The following is a 15,414-nucleotide window of genomic DNA, read 5'->3' as shown; positions in this document are numbered from 1 at the left end:
ACATAGATTGACTGGACTGGACTGGACTGGACTGGACTGGACTGGACTGGACTGGACTGGACTGGACTGGACTGGACTGGACTGTTAGTCATGTTTGTAATATGTATTGGTGTAATTGTAAAGTTATAATAAGAACCTGCAATCCATTATTTAAGGCATAAAAAATTACTTAATTAATATAAATAATCTTTTTTTGTAATAATTTATCAGATTTGTTTTCATTATTCTATTCAACGCTTACAAACGATCGGAATTATGACGAATTTTCTGATGCCTATTTTTTATCTCAAATATTTAAAATCCCAAAAAGCTTGCAATTTATCATAAACAAGCATTTGTAAAATAAATTTACAAATTAGAGAATACAAATATATAGATGCAACTGTAGATTGTCAGTGATATAACTAAACATATTTGTGATCTATTTAAACCGTGTGAATATTTATATTTAGTTTTGAAAATATATTTAGTTGATTTTAAACTATTTGTAATAAAATGACATGACAATAGTTGTTTCTGTGGATTTGAGTCTGAAAGTACAAGTGCAATCCAGCGAGGTGGTATCTTATACATAATCTAACCCTAGGTGTTGCAATGAAAATTTTTGAACTTTGACTTTTTTCTTTCCTCGTCCCTCAATGTTTATGCTAAGAGAGACACCCTGTATTTACCAGTCAATAAATCTTATGTTTATCTATCTATCAGTTCTCTTTATATTGGCTTGAACAAAGAGAGTGCTTGAATGAATATTGATTATATTTGTAAACAACCCGGTGCGGAAACATCTATCATTTTTACCTCACACTGCGTCAGTACGTGCGTCACACAAATATCGATTTCTGGGCCAGTTCTTGTTGATGACCGAAATTAAACTTTTAAGTAATAAAAAGAATATTCTTACAAGACGCACATTTGAACGCTCTATTTTATAAATTGCGTCATTGCGTAACAGACGTATTAATTGCTGTGACAAGTTTTTGGCGATCATCAAAATTTAGCATTTCAAGAGCAAACAGAAAGCTTTAAAGCTGAAAAATTAATGAATAAACCATCAAAGCACACTGATTCCATTATTTGCGTCATTGCGTCACAGAAATATAGATTTTTGAGTCAACTCTTTATTAATTATCAAAATTCAGATTAATACAGAATCAAATAGAACGCTTTTAGAGCTGGAAAGTTGATGAATAAACCATTAAAACACAATGTTTAAATACTTTGCGTTATTGCGTCACAGAAATATTGATTGCTGCATCAATTTTTGGTGACTATAAAATTTCAGTTTCAAGAATGCGTTTATGTAGACAAGTTCACCAATTACCATGGAACTGACAGAGGGTAGCAAGTTTAATTAGAACCGCAGATAATTCCTTAAAATGGTTCAATTTTAGGTTCAATTTTAGAAATACATCTGTTAAAAAGAAGTTCTAATTACCTCAATTCACAGTTTCCACTGATGCAATGCAAATGAGTACATGAGGTGGGTATTGGGAGAAGGGGGGGGGGGCTCAAATTTTTAAGTTCACACTTTTTTATATGTGCTTGAACGCCCATTTTCGTAGTTAATAATTTTTACAAACTCCTCTTTTTAGACCAAATATTGTGTCAAGTTTCCCACATAGTGGGGCGGGGGGGGGGGGGTACAAATAGTCCGCTAAAGTATTGAGCTATTACAAAAGTACATACTTATTATTGAAAGAGAACATTTGTTAATGTAGTATACGCAACTTTACGCATTCCCAATAAAGAACCTCCCCTCATCCCCTTCAGATTATTGTGTTGTATTGTATGTAGCTGTCGTCTATTTGCGTGAGGGGCGGGGAGAAGGCAGGCGGCCATAAGCCACAACATTTTTCCCTTCCATGCCACATTACCTTTTTTTGTTTTCCGGCAGCCATAAGCCACAACCTTACGGTCTTCCATGCCACAACATTTGACCCTTCCGGCAATTATTAGGTTTTTATATGGTACAGTTAGAGCATTGAAAATGCGATTTTCAAAAAACGAGCCAGGTCATGGAAAAATATACAGATATTAATATTTAAGTTTTGTATTGAAATAATAATGATTCATTTTATTGTAAACTGCTAAACCTATTTTCTCCCAAAAATAAGTTCATTCTTTCCTCTAAAATGGCTTATTTTTGAAAACATTATAAAACATAAAAATGATCCACCATAACTTACTCTTTAAGTTCAAAGGGCGCCCATAATTAAACTTTTGCACTATTTAACGAGATAATTGCAAAATAGATTTTTTTTTGTGGAAATCTTTAACGCTCAAGTAACGCCAGTTAATATTGCGATTTATCTTAGCTTTTCTTATTCTTTAGACTCTTGGTGCCCACCCACAATGTAAAGCAGTTAAACAACAGAACACACACTTAATTGATCCTTAATAAACTTCTAAAATTTCTTAAAGCTATCATCTTTCGCGTAATGCGACTGAATTTTTTGACAATCGCAATATCAATGCACTATTTTTTTCCTTATGAACGCAATAGTAGCTGGAAGGGACAATTGGTCATGGAAGACCGTACGGTTGTGGCTTATGGCTGCCGGAAGACAGAAAAGCAGGCAAAAGTTGTGGCTTATGGCCGCCTGCCTTCCCCCGATCGCGTGAGTAAGTATCTATTTACTAGTATATAGTATATATCATTAAACGCAAACAAAGCGTATGTTATTGCACTTTATGTTTGTAACAGTGGGTTTACGCATACCAATAACATTAACTCAAATCAACATGTAATAAAACTATCTTTAAATCCATAATGATTATCCCCCATAATTATACCTTTATTTGCAAATGCTGCATAGACTAAAATAAGAAATAAAAAAAGCTTTTTAAGGATTAAAACGTGAACTGATATTCGTTAAAAATTCCCCCTGTTTCCCGCCACGTAATACCTTTCTTTCTTCCCCCCCTCTTCTTTATCCCCCCCCCTTCACATCTCCCTCCCGGGAATAAAGGAGAACCACCTTAATTTCTAACAACCCGGAAACAGGAAGTGACCATGCACTGGACCATGACACCCCCTCCCCCCCATCAACCACACCTGCCCCACCCCCATTATTCAATCTCTTTCATTGATATATTCCCCCTGTTCTAACGACCTCTCCCCCAGACTAAAAACCAACTAAGAAACTTCAAATTACAAATACAAAAAAGCATGCAGTAAATCAAAACATATTACAAATAAAAGAAAGCATGCAGTAAATCAAAACATATTACAAATACAAAAAAGCATGCAGTAAACCAAAACATATTACAAATACAAGAAAGTATGCAGTAAAGCAAAACATATTACAAATACAAGAAAGCATGCAGTAAACCAAAACATTTTACAAATACAAGAAGGCATGCAGTAAATCAAAACATATTACAAATACAAGAAAGCATGCAGTAAATCAAAACATATTACAAATACAATAAAGCATGCAGTAAATCAAAAAATATTTCAAATACAAGAAAGCATGCAGTAAATCAAAACATATTACAAATACAATTGAAAGCAAGCAGTAAACCAAAACATATTACAAATATAAGAAAGCATGCAGTAAATCAAAACATATTACAAATACAAGAAAGCATGCAGTAAATCAAAACATATTACAAATAAATTTAAAGCATGCAGTAAATCAAAACATATTACAAATACAAGAAACCATGCAGTAAATCAAAACATATTACAATTACAATTGAAAGCATACAGTAAATCAAAACATATTACAAATACAAGAAAGCATGCAAAGAGAGATTTTAAGAGCTTTGATATACATAATTACAGTAATTAAAGTATCACTCAGGGTACGTGCTACAGGACATGTTTGTTATTGTCCTACATTTGTCCTGTCATAATCTTGTCCTGTCCTACGTTTGTCCTTTTATACTAATTTTTCCTGTCCTAGGTTTGTCTTATTTTATGTTCTATTCATAGGCAAGGAATAACTAAAACAAAAGACAAACGTGGGACAAAGTTAACGTAGGACGGATTGAAGCGGCTCGTCTGACATCGTTGACAAACGTGGGACAAAGTTAACGTAGGACGGATTGAAGCGGCTCGTCTGACATCGTTGACAAACGTGGGACAAAGTTAACGTAGGACGGATTGAAGCGGCTCGTCTGACATCGTTGACAAACGTGGGACAAAGTTAACGTAGGACGGATTGAAGCGGCTCGTCTGACATCGTTGACAAACGTGGGACAAAGTTAACGTAGGACGGATTGAAGCGGCTCGTCTGACATCGTTGACAAACGTGGGACAAAGTTAACGTAGGACGGATTGAAGCGGCTCGTCTGACATCGTTGACAAACGTGGGACAAAGTTAACGTAGGACGGATTGAAGCGGCTCGTCTGACATCGTTGACAAACGTGGGACAAAGTTAACGTAGGACGGATTGAAGCGGCTCGTCTGACATCGTTGACAAACGTGGGACAAAGTTAACGTAGGACGGATTGAAGCGGCTCGTCTGACATCGTTGACAAACGTGGGACAAAGTTAACGTAGGACGGATTGAAGCGGCTCGTCTGACATCGTTGACAAACGTGGGACAAAGTTAACGTAGGACGGATTGAAGCGGCTCGTCTGACATCGTTGACAAACGTGGGACAAAGTTAACGTAGGACGGATTGAAGCGGCTCGTCTGACATCGTTGACAAACGTGGGACAAAGTTAACGTAGGACGGATTGAAGCGGCTCGTCTGACATCGTTGACAAACGTGGGACAAAGTTAACGTAGGACGGATTGAAGCGGCTCGTCTGACATCGTTGACAAACGTGGGACAAAGTTAACGTAGGACGGATTGAAGCGGCTCGTCTGACATTGTTTGTCAATGTTCTGTGTTTGGTCCCAGATTTGAATACACGAGGAACTACTGCAGTGCGATTTTTCCATCTCGTAACTGCTCTAGTTTTTAATAGGGGTATACCTGGCATAAAAGGGTTCAAATTCTGTCTTATAAATTACTTTTTTTTTTAAAAGAAATAATTTCAAATATCTAACATCCACTTGTATAGTGGAATGTCCAAATCAGCGGTGTTCTTTAAACCTAATTGTTTGATGAAGGATGAATGAGAAATGCTTATTTGTTTAATTGAAAATTGAATTAAAAAATTCAGTATTAGACAAGAAATACAGTTGTTTGCCTCAATGTCGAAGGAACCTATTTAAACCCCAAAATGAAACTGATCACTTTCAAAGCCTTGCCTTGATTTATTACCAAGATAAATTAATAAAAAGATTTACTAGTTTTTCTTCTTTAATAGTAAATAGTTAAAAATTATTTATTTTACATGCTTAGCTATGCTACAGGGTGTCCCAATAAACATGGGAATTCAGTCACGAATTCGATATCGTCTTTATTATGAATTAGCATTGTAATACCTAATTTATAAAACCATAATATTATTATGTCTGCTAGAGTTTATTTTATGAAAACGACAAATGGCTGTAAATATGTGTCTATAATGTCTCTGCAAGTTTACTCTGTTTCTATACTGCAATTTTCTTGTTTTACTAAGTACACCCTTATGTAGTCAAAACATAAACAAACAAATTGAAAACCCAGACGAAAACCTTACAGCTTACGCTTTCTTACTGATAATTTAAATTGATTTAAAGGGACTGGAAGCGTAATTTCAAGTGACCCTTCATGCAAAGATGACAATTCCCGATTCACAACGGTACCCTTAAAAGCTTTGTCTGAACAAGCATGAATTAGATATCAATGTTTTTGTTTCTCTAAACTATTTATTTTCACTTGTGGTTTCTCTGCGAAAGGGAGTTGCCCATTGCAATGGAGAAAAATAAACGCTTTTTGAGACAGATAAAATTAAGACGGTGTCTTCCACATTGTTAATCAGATAAAGGTTTCTAGGGTTACGTTGTGAATCTTCGCTTACAGTTCCTTTTTAAATTGTTAATAGTTTCAAAAATATTTATTTGTCAATCTTAGGTAAGCAATGTCCACGTTACCGATTACTTAACTTGACTTAAATGATTTGAATTTATTTTATAATATCTGACAACAGAACCCACATCTGTCTTTAAGAGTAAAGATGTTAAGAAACGTTACTATTTCTATTCTTCCAACATCTGCAAACATTCATATTTTCAACCGTTATCCCCCTCACGTAAAGTCTGAACTTTTGAATTCAGGTGGAAATCTCTGTTTGTTTGTCTGATCATAACTCATGAACCCCGTGACTGATTTGCCTAAAATTTGAATGATGGGAACGTTCTTTAGCTTGGTTTAAAATGTCTAAATTGAGTGGTATGAATAACATAGAGAAAGTTAAGTTTCTAGGCCAAGCTGGGTTCCCAAGCTAGTTACGGATGAATTTAATTCCTGATTCGTAATTATACCCTTCAAGGATAAATGAATTCATATATTGGGATTAAGTGTTTAAATATTATCATCTACTACAACAAATAAAATTTTTAAAGAATTTATCCTTGATATTAAAAATCATTGTTTAAAAATCACGGTTCAATTACTTTTTTGTCTTTTGCAACTTTAAAAAATTTAAATTTTTACGTTTTACTTGACTCAGAGAAATTTCAAAATGAAATACTTTAAAATATAAATTTTTTGAAAAAGTCAATTTTATATTTTTGGTGAAAAATAGATTCTTTTACTTTACAATCTATTTGGATTTCATGAGATACATTATTTTGGTGACATGAATTTGAACAAAATCTTGATTATCTAGGTTTATAGAATTCCTCGTAAGTTGACAAATTTTGCTGTTTAACAAGTCTTATCTTTCAAAAATCGATTCTCCTTATCTATTCATATTTCCCCTTTGGGTCTACTGTTGAATAGGAATATGACTGATCGACTGATAAATAGATGTAAATAAGTAATTGTGCAGTGCAGTACACTGTACATAGACAAATTTCACTTACTTAAGTTGATTTTCAAGCTTCTAAACCTTCCTTTAAACAAAATTAATTTCACATACAGTTTTACTTAAATGTGTTCCTTTAATTTATTTTTGGGTCCCATTGTATTATCTTTCTTTGAATTTACAGGACTTAAGTATTATACAGAGCTTTTTGTGAGGTTTTGGTGGGTTAATTGTGAAATTTTTAAAATATGAGTATTCGAGGTTTTGTGATTTTTAAACTTTTTACTTCTACTTTATCGAACTGTCATTTAATGCCAATACAAAAGTGGATGAAAAAAAAACAGAAATAAAATTTATTTAATTTACTTCTGAATGAATTCTAAAGATACCAAATATAAAGAGTAAAAATATGAACAAAAATGCAATCATTAAAATAGATCTCACGTACACTGAATATATCTCACGTACACTGAATAGATCTCACGTACACTGAATAGATCTCACGTACACTGAATAGATCTCACGTACACTGAATAGATCTCACGTACACTGAATAGATCTCANTTTCCTTTAAAACCCAATACTCTTTTTCTTTTAAACCCAATACTTCTTTCCTTAAAAACCTAATACTCTTTTCCTTTAAAACCCAAAACTCATTTCCTATAAAACCCAATACTCTTTTCCTTTAAAACCCAAAACTCATTTCCTATAAAACCCAATACTCTTTTCCTTTAAAAACTAAAAACTCATTTCCTATAAAACCCAATACTACTTACCTTTTAAACCCAATACTTTTTTTGAAACACAACAACATCGGACACTAATTGCATATTCAAATGTTAGTGTAGTAGATTAACAAATTAATGTGAAACTAAATCGATTCTTAACCTTTTTTAAAATACTCAGAACTCTCTTTTTCGGATTTCTTAAGGATACAGTGATTTCAACGCTCCAATAAATCTAAAAAACATATTCTTGTATTACTTGTCAGAGTAACACTTACCTTGCAATTTAATACGTGCACTGCGCACAGGTAAACTACGCTCTCAAGCGTTGAACGCGCTTTCTTAAATCTGAAAACATTTTCATTTTAGTTTTACAAGAATTCTTGACAAATGCAGTGCTGGAACTATTAACAAGAATGAAAACCAGTTTTGATATGCTACTTCTTCTCATTTCCTTATCAGGTTCAAATTGCTACTTCTTCTCATTTCCTTATCAGGTTCAAATTGCTACTTCTTCTCATTTCCTTATCAGGTTCAAATTGCTACTTCTTCTCATTTCCTTATCAGGTTCAAATTGCTACTNACTCCCAATAAGGGCCAATATTTTTAAACTTTGCTTTTATTTCTCATTCCATGCAATTATTCAATAAAGTTACCGAATATCCCTGTTGTTCTTTTATTTGTGTCAACAACAGTTTGTTACTTAAAAGACAACCGTGCAGAATTTACTCTGCTTTCTTTTTGCTCATTGGAAACTGTTAACTTGTTTTTTTTTTCTTTGTCAAATCATTAAATATAAAATCATATGAAATGTAGAAACCAAAATTTTGCATTTAGACCGTCATAGTTATTGTCGTAATAAAAGTTTCATCCTTTGTGGGTAACCCTGTATCATTCACACAGCACACTATAAGTATTAGATTAGCAAAAGAACAAAGTCTCTTCATGTTTTTGTAGAATATACAGTGATTACCAGAAAACAGTAAAATAGAAAGACGACATTAAAACAACACTCAAGTGTGTTTGATGTTGTTACAAAGCAAATAGCTTTACTAAAAAGTTATTAAATCACTTATTAAGTGAAATGGGTCTGTTTACACTGACAAATGCTGTGTCTCATGTTCATTAGAATATTAAGAGTCATAACTTGAGTTTAAAAATCGACTTCCTATTCCAGAGTTTTCTAGTTATCACAGTTTACTAAACTTTAAAGCTTCACATTTGTGACATATCATATTTTTACTTAAATTAAAGTTAACTAGGTTAGAAAAATCTGTCGTCTTCGATAAGTTTACCATGGCCAGAATCCGATTTAACCATGGTTATAATGTCTTTCGTTTCGGCCTCTGCTCATTCTTTGTGAGTAACCTTTTAAAACTTTTAGACGACCTTTGATTTCTGTAAAATCAGAATCTTTCTTTTCTTTTGTATTCTGAATATTACTTATGCCTTACATTTTTATCTTATTTTAGGTTTTGCAGTACTAAATGCGGAAATTGTTAAAAACGACATAAATGAAAATGATAACGAAGACGACAATTGGTCAAATAGCGAAGACGACAACCTAGACCAGCCTCCTACTTTAGAAGAGGTAACATACTATGTTCAAGGCGGAAGGCTTAATTAATCTTAGAATAGTCTATTATACGAGTTTCATGATTGGAGAGTCCTCTTGTGTATTGCTTGAACAAAAGATTGCATTCCACCGGAAATCCATTATTCTAATCAATTGATTAATCTTGGTTTTTATTAGCATAGACAAATTATTTTTTAAAACTTTTTTTCCATAGATAAGCAGGCAATATAATTTCATTATGCAGACCTTCGATTTTGAAAAGGTAATTAAAAAGAGTTGCTGCCTCCCCCCCCTTCTCACTTCCTATTTGGGAATTTTTTACCTCTTACACTTCTTTTAGGGAGAGGAGCTTGTTCTGGGTTCTGGACTCAAGATCAAATGTGTCAAGCTTCCTCGTAAATGTCTTCGTCAGGTTTGAACATTTTATAACAATTTCAGATTTATAATGTTGCCTTTTAAGCCACCATTTTATTCTTTGTACAAATTGCATAAAACAAAAGATTTTGTGGATATTTCTGTTTGCATTGCTGGATTTAGAAAAAAACAATCTTTTCGCACAGTTTGTCGATTTTCGACCCCGGTCGGGTTGGCATAAACCGCCAAATATATGTATCCGGTTGGCATAAACCGCCAAATATATGTATCTGGTCGGCATAAACCGCCAAATATATGTATCCGGTCAGCATAAACCGCCAAATTTATGTATCCGGTCGGCGTAAACCGCCAAAATATGTAAAAAATTATGTAACCGCACACAATTCTGTAAATGGTATTGAAGCTAGGATAGCTAGGATTGTTATAATATAAAAGTTTTTTTTTCTAGCTGCAGAAAACATCCAAAAAATTCATTTATTTTCATTTTCAAAATTAGCCATAGTGTGATTGAAGGATGGACAAGGAATGGAAGATCAAGAAGAAAGGATTAAAAACAAGAAATATAGAAGTCTCANTATTAATTATTTAACCGCACACAATTCTGTAAATGGTATTGAAGTTAGGATTTTTATAATATTTAAGTTCACTTTTTTCTTTTTTTTTCAGGCAAGGCCAGGAGATGTGCTTGAAGTACATTATGAGGTAACGTTTGATATCTTTTTTACATTGTTATTTTTGAACACTGCAAATCCAGCAATTACAAAAATTATGCTGTTCACTGTGATTGTGAACGAGTGCCTTAACACGTTCATCATTGGATCATTTATTTTTTTGATCATTGTGTGCAAAACCCCAATTTAATCATCTGCAAAGCTCTATGATATTTTATACAACAGAGTAGAATCATACGTAGGGTCATATAATTATGTTTGAAAGATTTTATGTCTTCAAAATTATATCTCATTTTTTGTCCCAGACCCGTTGTATTTTTTAAACATCGCAACCTTGATATTTTTTGCATATTTTTAAACGTGGTACAGTGAAACCCTTAATAACGAATACATCGAAAGAATTCATCAAATGTCGTATTCTTCACTTTCTGATAATGGAATTTTGCAGATATTTAGTTTTGTAATTAAATGATTATATGGAACTCTTTAAAACTGTTCTCGCATATTCATGGCTATTTATTTATTTTCGCAAATACTGAGATTTACGTAATATAGTATAAAACTCATTGAAAAATTGTCCAGACGACATTTGATAAATTCTTTCGATGTATTCGTTATTAAGGGTTTCACTGTATGTTTTGAATATATATGACGACAACTGCAGTAGTATATTACTCTTATAAATAATTCAAGTTACTAGAAAAAAATCTAAATTCTGTTTTAACGCAAGAAAACCTTTTTATTTTAGGATTATTTGTAGCTTACTTAATACATATATATTGATGATGAAAGCTGAAAAGAAAAATATACTGAGCTGAAAACTTTAGAATGGTGGATATCGAGATCAATGCATAATCCTCTCTTTTTATTAATATTGAGACTAACTTAATCTTGTACTTGTATCCTGAAAAGTGTATAAAATTCAACCAATCAGAGTCGCTTTATAAAGCCGATAAATTTGAATTTTTGCGCCCCATTTAAGATTATATACAGAAACGGGAAGGAATTTCTAAATTATAAATAACCGGTTTTTGATTTTTCTCTCTACTATATCCAAGAAAGAATGGTTTAAGAAGAAAATAAAAAGTATGTCGATTGGATACTCAGATTAAGTAATCGGGATTAAGGATATCTCATTCTAAAGTTTTCAGCTCTGTTCACTGTGTTTAGGGCAGGTTTGATGATGACAAAGGGAAAATGTTTGAAACCAGTAAAGGGAGCATTCCCTTTCGTTTCAATTTGGGATCGAACCAGGTTCAAATTTCGAACTAATTGTGACAATTATTTTTTTTTGACCCAAAGGACGTTTAATTTAGAGTCTGGGATCACCATCATTGAAGTACTATTGGAGACCCCTGTAAAAATATGGGAGTCTCCAATGAAAACCTTGAGATCTCTGATGAAAAAATTAATTTCTCCAAAGAACCTTTGGGTGTCTCCGACCATAATCTTGGGGTCTCCAACAAGACATTCATCCATCGGGGTCTCCAAAAGTACTCCAATAGTACTCCAATAGTACTCCAATAGTATTCCAATAGTACTCAAATAGTCCTCCAATAGTACTACAATAGTACTCCAATAGTACTCCAATAGTACTCCAATAGTACTCCAATAGTACTCCAATGACGATGATTTCTTCCAATAATTCACCAGCCTTCGATATATAATTATATTTAAAAGTTTTTTTTTAATTGTTAATTTACATTTAATTGGTAATGGGGAATTCTGTATTTAGTTTGATTTTTGACTTAATTTACTTAACTTATAGATTTTTCCTCATTCGTCGATTTATTTGTAATTTTTTTGACTGATTTATTATTTGATTGTTAACTTATTTACTAGGTTAGTTATTTGATTAAAAACATTGATCAATTGATTTTGAACAACATTGATCAATTGATTTTGAACAACATTGATCAATTGATTTTGAACAACATTGATCAATTAATTTCTAACATAATTGATTATTTGATTTTTACAAAATGGATTAATTGATTTTTAACGAAATTAATCAATTGGTTTTTAACATAATTGATTGATTGATTTTTAACATAATTACTCAATTGATTTTTAACACAATTGATCAAAAGATTTTTATTATAATTACCCGAATGATCTTTAACATATTTGATCATTTGTTTTTTAAGATTAGTGATCAAATGATTTTTTTTATATTGGTCCATAGATTTTCAACATATTTGATTAATTCGTTTTTAAGATATAATTGATCGATTGATTTTTAACATAATTGATCAATGTATTATAAATGCAATTGGTCAATTGATTTTTAACAAAATTGATCAATTGATTTTTTTTAAGATAATTGAACTATTATTTTTAACGTAATTATTATTTGATGAATTGCTGAATTAAAACATTTGTTCTAGGTTATCCAAGGCTATGAACAAGGAGTGCCTGGTATGTGTAAAGGAGAGGTAAATAATGGATTAACAACACTGAAGGAATTGTTGAAGTAGGGAAATGTTGTTGGTGTTCAAAGTATTGTTAACATATTTCAACAGAGGGTTAGGTTGCTATTGTTGTTTTGTTATATTGATGATCGATCACAGCCTGCTTATAAGAAGTCTCATACATTTTTAAGACAGGGTCGACTTTGAAGTGTCGCAACGCCTTGGGCTTTGATATTACTGCTCTAACTTTCTTATGCTGTTCTGTAGCCCTTTACATGTACATTTTAGCAATGTAAGCACTTAGTGTTAGCTTTGGTTTCAAAGAAGTCTTTGGCAAAATTCTCCTCAATTTTTTCTTGAGAGCTTGAGACTTTATTTTAACAATTAATAATTTTTGAATTTTTAATCTTATAAATTGGATACAGTTGATAAAGAAAAATTCTGATTTGATTCTTCTTCTTTTCCTCGTTTTTCTTTTTTTCCTTTGCTTCTGATGACTGTTCCTGATTCTGAGAATTTTGATAGAAAGTAAAAATTTGACAAAACCAGTATTTATTGGGACACTCTGCTCCATTGTAGTTGTAGTAACTATGAGTAACCTGTGCAACGCTATAGGATATGAATATAGGAATAAACATTAACTGCAACAAGATAATCTCTGTGTGTGAAAAAATCTAGAATATAAAGAAACTATTTCATTATGTATCCCTCTCATCTCCCTTCAATTCCTTACAATTATTCCATTCATCTCTTTAGATTTCCTAACAAAATTCCAAAATTCAATATAATGGAAATTATCCCTCTCATCTCCCTTCAATTCCATACAATTATTCCATTCATATCTTTACATTTCGTTACAAAATTTAAAAATTCAATATAATGGAAATTATCCCTCTCATCTATCTTTAATTCCTTACAATTATTCCATTCCTCTCTTTAGATTTCCTAACAAAATTCCAAAATTCAATATAATGGACAACGTGATTTTTATTTAATATTGCTTTATCATTGTGATCTTATATTTAACTAAGAATTTAATTGAAGGAAAAGTTAGCATACCAAACTGCACAGCTTTAAAAAATGTAGATTGCACTACCCTGAAAAAACTTTTTCTTTGTGCAATATATTTGATATTTGATATGCCATTGCCATTATTTTGTGGGACACCCTGTATGAGCACTTTATGTTTTATGTTTACAGTGTGTTTACACTAGGCCTGAAAACACTTAAAGCCTTTATAGCGTCTACAATTGCAGGGTGTCCCAATAAACATGAGAAGGAAATGAATACTTTTATATTGTCTTTGCATTACGCAGGATCATTTCCTAACCAACATTATAGTAAGATCATAATAGAAAGGCTTGGAATAAATTGACAGTTAATCAGTCAAATTTACATACATATCTCTGGCAATTCTAAATGCTCAAAAAAGTCAGACCACATTTTGGAAATGGCCGGATTAGAACTATTTTTTGATTATCGTTTCATTAATCATATTTTTAAAATTAGATATTTAAATCGTATTTTCAGGTCTTTCTGATTATAGTAAATATTTTAGGTCCGCGAGCTTTTTGTTCCGTCAGAGTTAGGATACGGACAGCGACAAGCTGGTAAAATTCCTCCGAACTCTGCTCTTCATTTTACTGTAGAACTGCTGTCAATTCAGGTAGTAACTAGTTGCTCTACATTTTACTGTAGAACTGCTGTCAATTCAGCTAGAAACTAGTTGCTCCACATTTTACTGTATACTGTGTACATATGTGCATATAAGTAGCGTTGTACTTCGTACTTGCCACTCCATATAAGTAGCGTTGTACTTCGTACATGCCACTTCATATAAGTAGCGTTGTACTTCGTAAATGCCACTCCATATAAGTAGTGTTGTACTTCGTACATGCCATCTCCATATAAGTGGCGTTGTACTTCGTACATGCCACTCTATTAAAGTAGCGTTGTACTTCGTACATGCCACTCCACATAAGTAGTGTTGCACTTCGTACATGCCACTTCATTTAAGTAGTGTTGTACTTCGTACATGCCACTTAATTTAAGTAGCATTGTACTTCGTACATNCAACTGAACTCTTGAAAAAATTAAAAATATAAAAAAATAAAATTGAAAAATGGATTCAGGAATTATTGGAATCATTTGTGTGTATCGTTCATTGTGGACATTGTTATTTCAAGTGTCTTTCCATTGGAAAATGTCCATTTCCAATTCACAACGGTACTGGCTTTGATTATTAATGTGAAAGATGTCCTCATTTTGTAGCATAAAGTGTTTAATTCTCATAATTTTCTCCACTGTTACTGTAGCAAGAAATTTGCAAATCACTTTTATTAAAAAATCACAACTAAAAAAATTTCGTATATACATTCCCTGTAATGTTCTAAAATTTCGTCTGTACGGTCCCTGTAATGTTCTAAAATTTTGTCTATATACAGGGTTTCCCAAAAAAAACGATCTTTAAGACATTGTAGCACTCAATATGGTTCAATTTTAAAAAAAGTGTACATTTTTGAAATCTTTGGAACATTTCCGATCTATTGATATCAATGAGAGGTATGTAGCACTAAAATTAAGAAAGTATTGACCGTTTAAAGTTTGTCATTTTGGCTTGGTTGAGTTCATGTATTATTTTTTTTAGAATTTTAAACATATTATGGAATCTTATTAGGGTCTGAAAAACATGCAAACCTTTGAAACAAATCTTAAAAATGCAGTTATTGTTAAGTAATTGCAAGACCTCAGTTTACAACACAGGAAAGTAATAATTCCTTGCTTTTGAGTACCACAAAAGAAAGG

General features: G+C 32.4%; 1 protein-coding gene across 1 annotated transcript; it reads left to right on the top strand.

The window, feature by feature from the left end:
- Positions 1 to 1,313: 1,313 nt before the first annotated feature.
- LOC111706402 (FK506-binding protein 2) lies at positions 1,314 to 14,335 on the top strand. Its single transcript, XM_023479274.1, has 8 exons — positions 1,314 to 1,338; positions 7,946 to 8,038; positions 9,049 to 9,167; positions 9,493 to 9,564; positions 10,194 to 10,229; positions 11,369 to 11,452; positions 12,586 to 12,633; positions 14,168 to 14,335. The coding sequence occupies exons 1-8, from the start codon at positions 1,323 to 1,325 to the stop codon at positions 14,333 to 14,335; spliced, it is 636 nt and encodes a 211-aa protein (XP_023335042.1). The 5' UTR covers positions 1,314 to 1,322.
- Positions 14,336 to 15,414: the final 1,079 nt, after the last annotated feature.

The sequence above is a fragment of the Eurytemora carolleeae genome, unplaced genomic scaffold, assembly GCF_000591075.1.
Source record: "Eurytemora carolleeae unplaced genomic scaffold, Eaff_2.0 scaffold230, whole genome shotgun sequence".
NCBI classification, from domain to species: Eukaryota; Metazoa; Arthropoda; class Copepoda; order Calanoida; family Temoridae; genus Eurytemora; species Eurytemora carolleeae.
The sequence above is the reverse complement of the archived record's forward strand: the minus strand, read 5'-3'. Positions and strand labels throughout refer to the sequence as shown.

Excerpts from the sequence above, each read along its gene's own strand:
- LOC111706402 (XM_023479274.1), top strand. Across the intron at positions 8,039-9,048 it reads TCTTCTCATTTCCTTATCAG|GTTTTGCAGTACTAAATGCG; the intron begins GTTCAAATTGCT and ends ATCTTATTTTAG. Across the intron at positions 9,168-9,492 it reads AGCCTCCTACTTTAGAAGAG|GGAGAGGAGCTTGTTCTGGG; the intron begins GTAACATACTAT and ends CACTTCTTTTAG.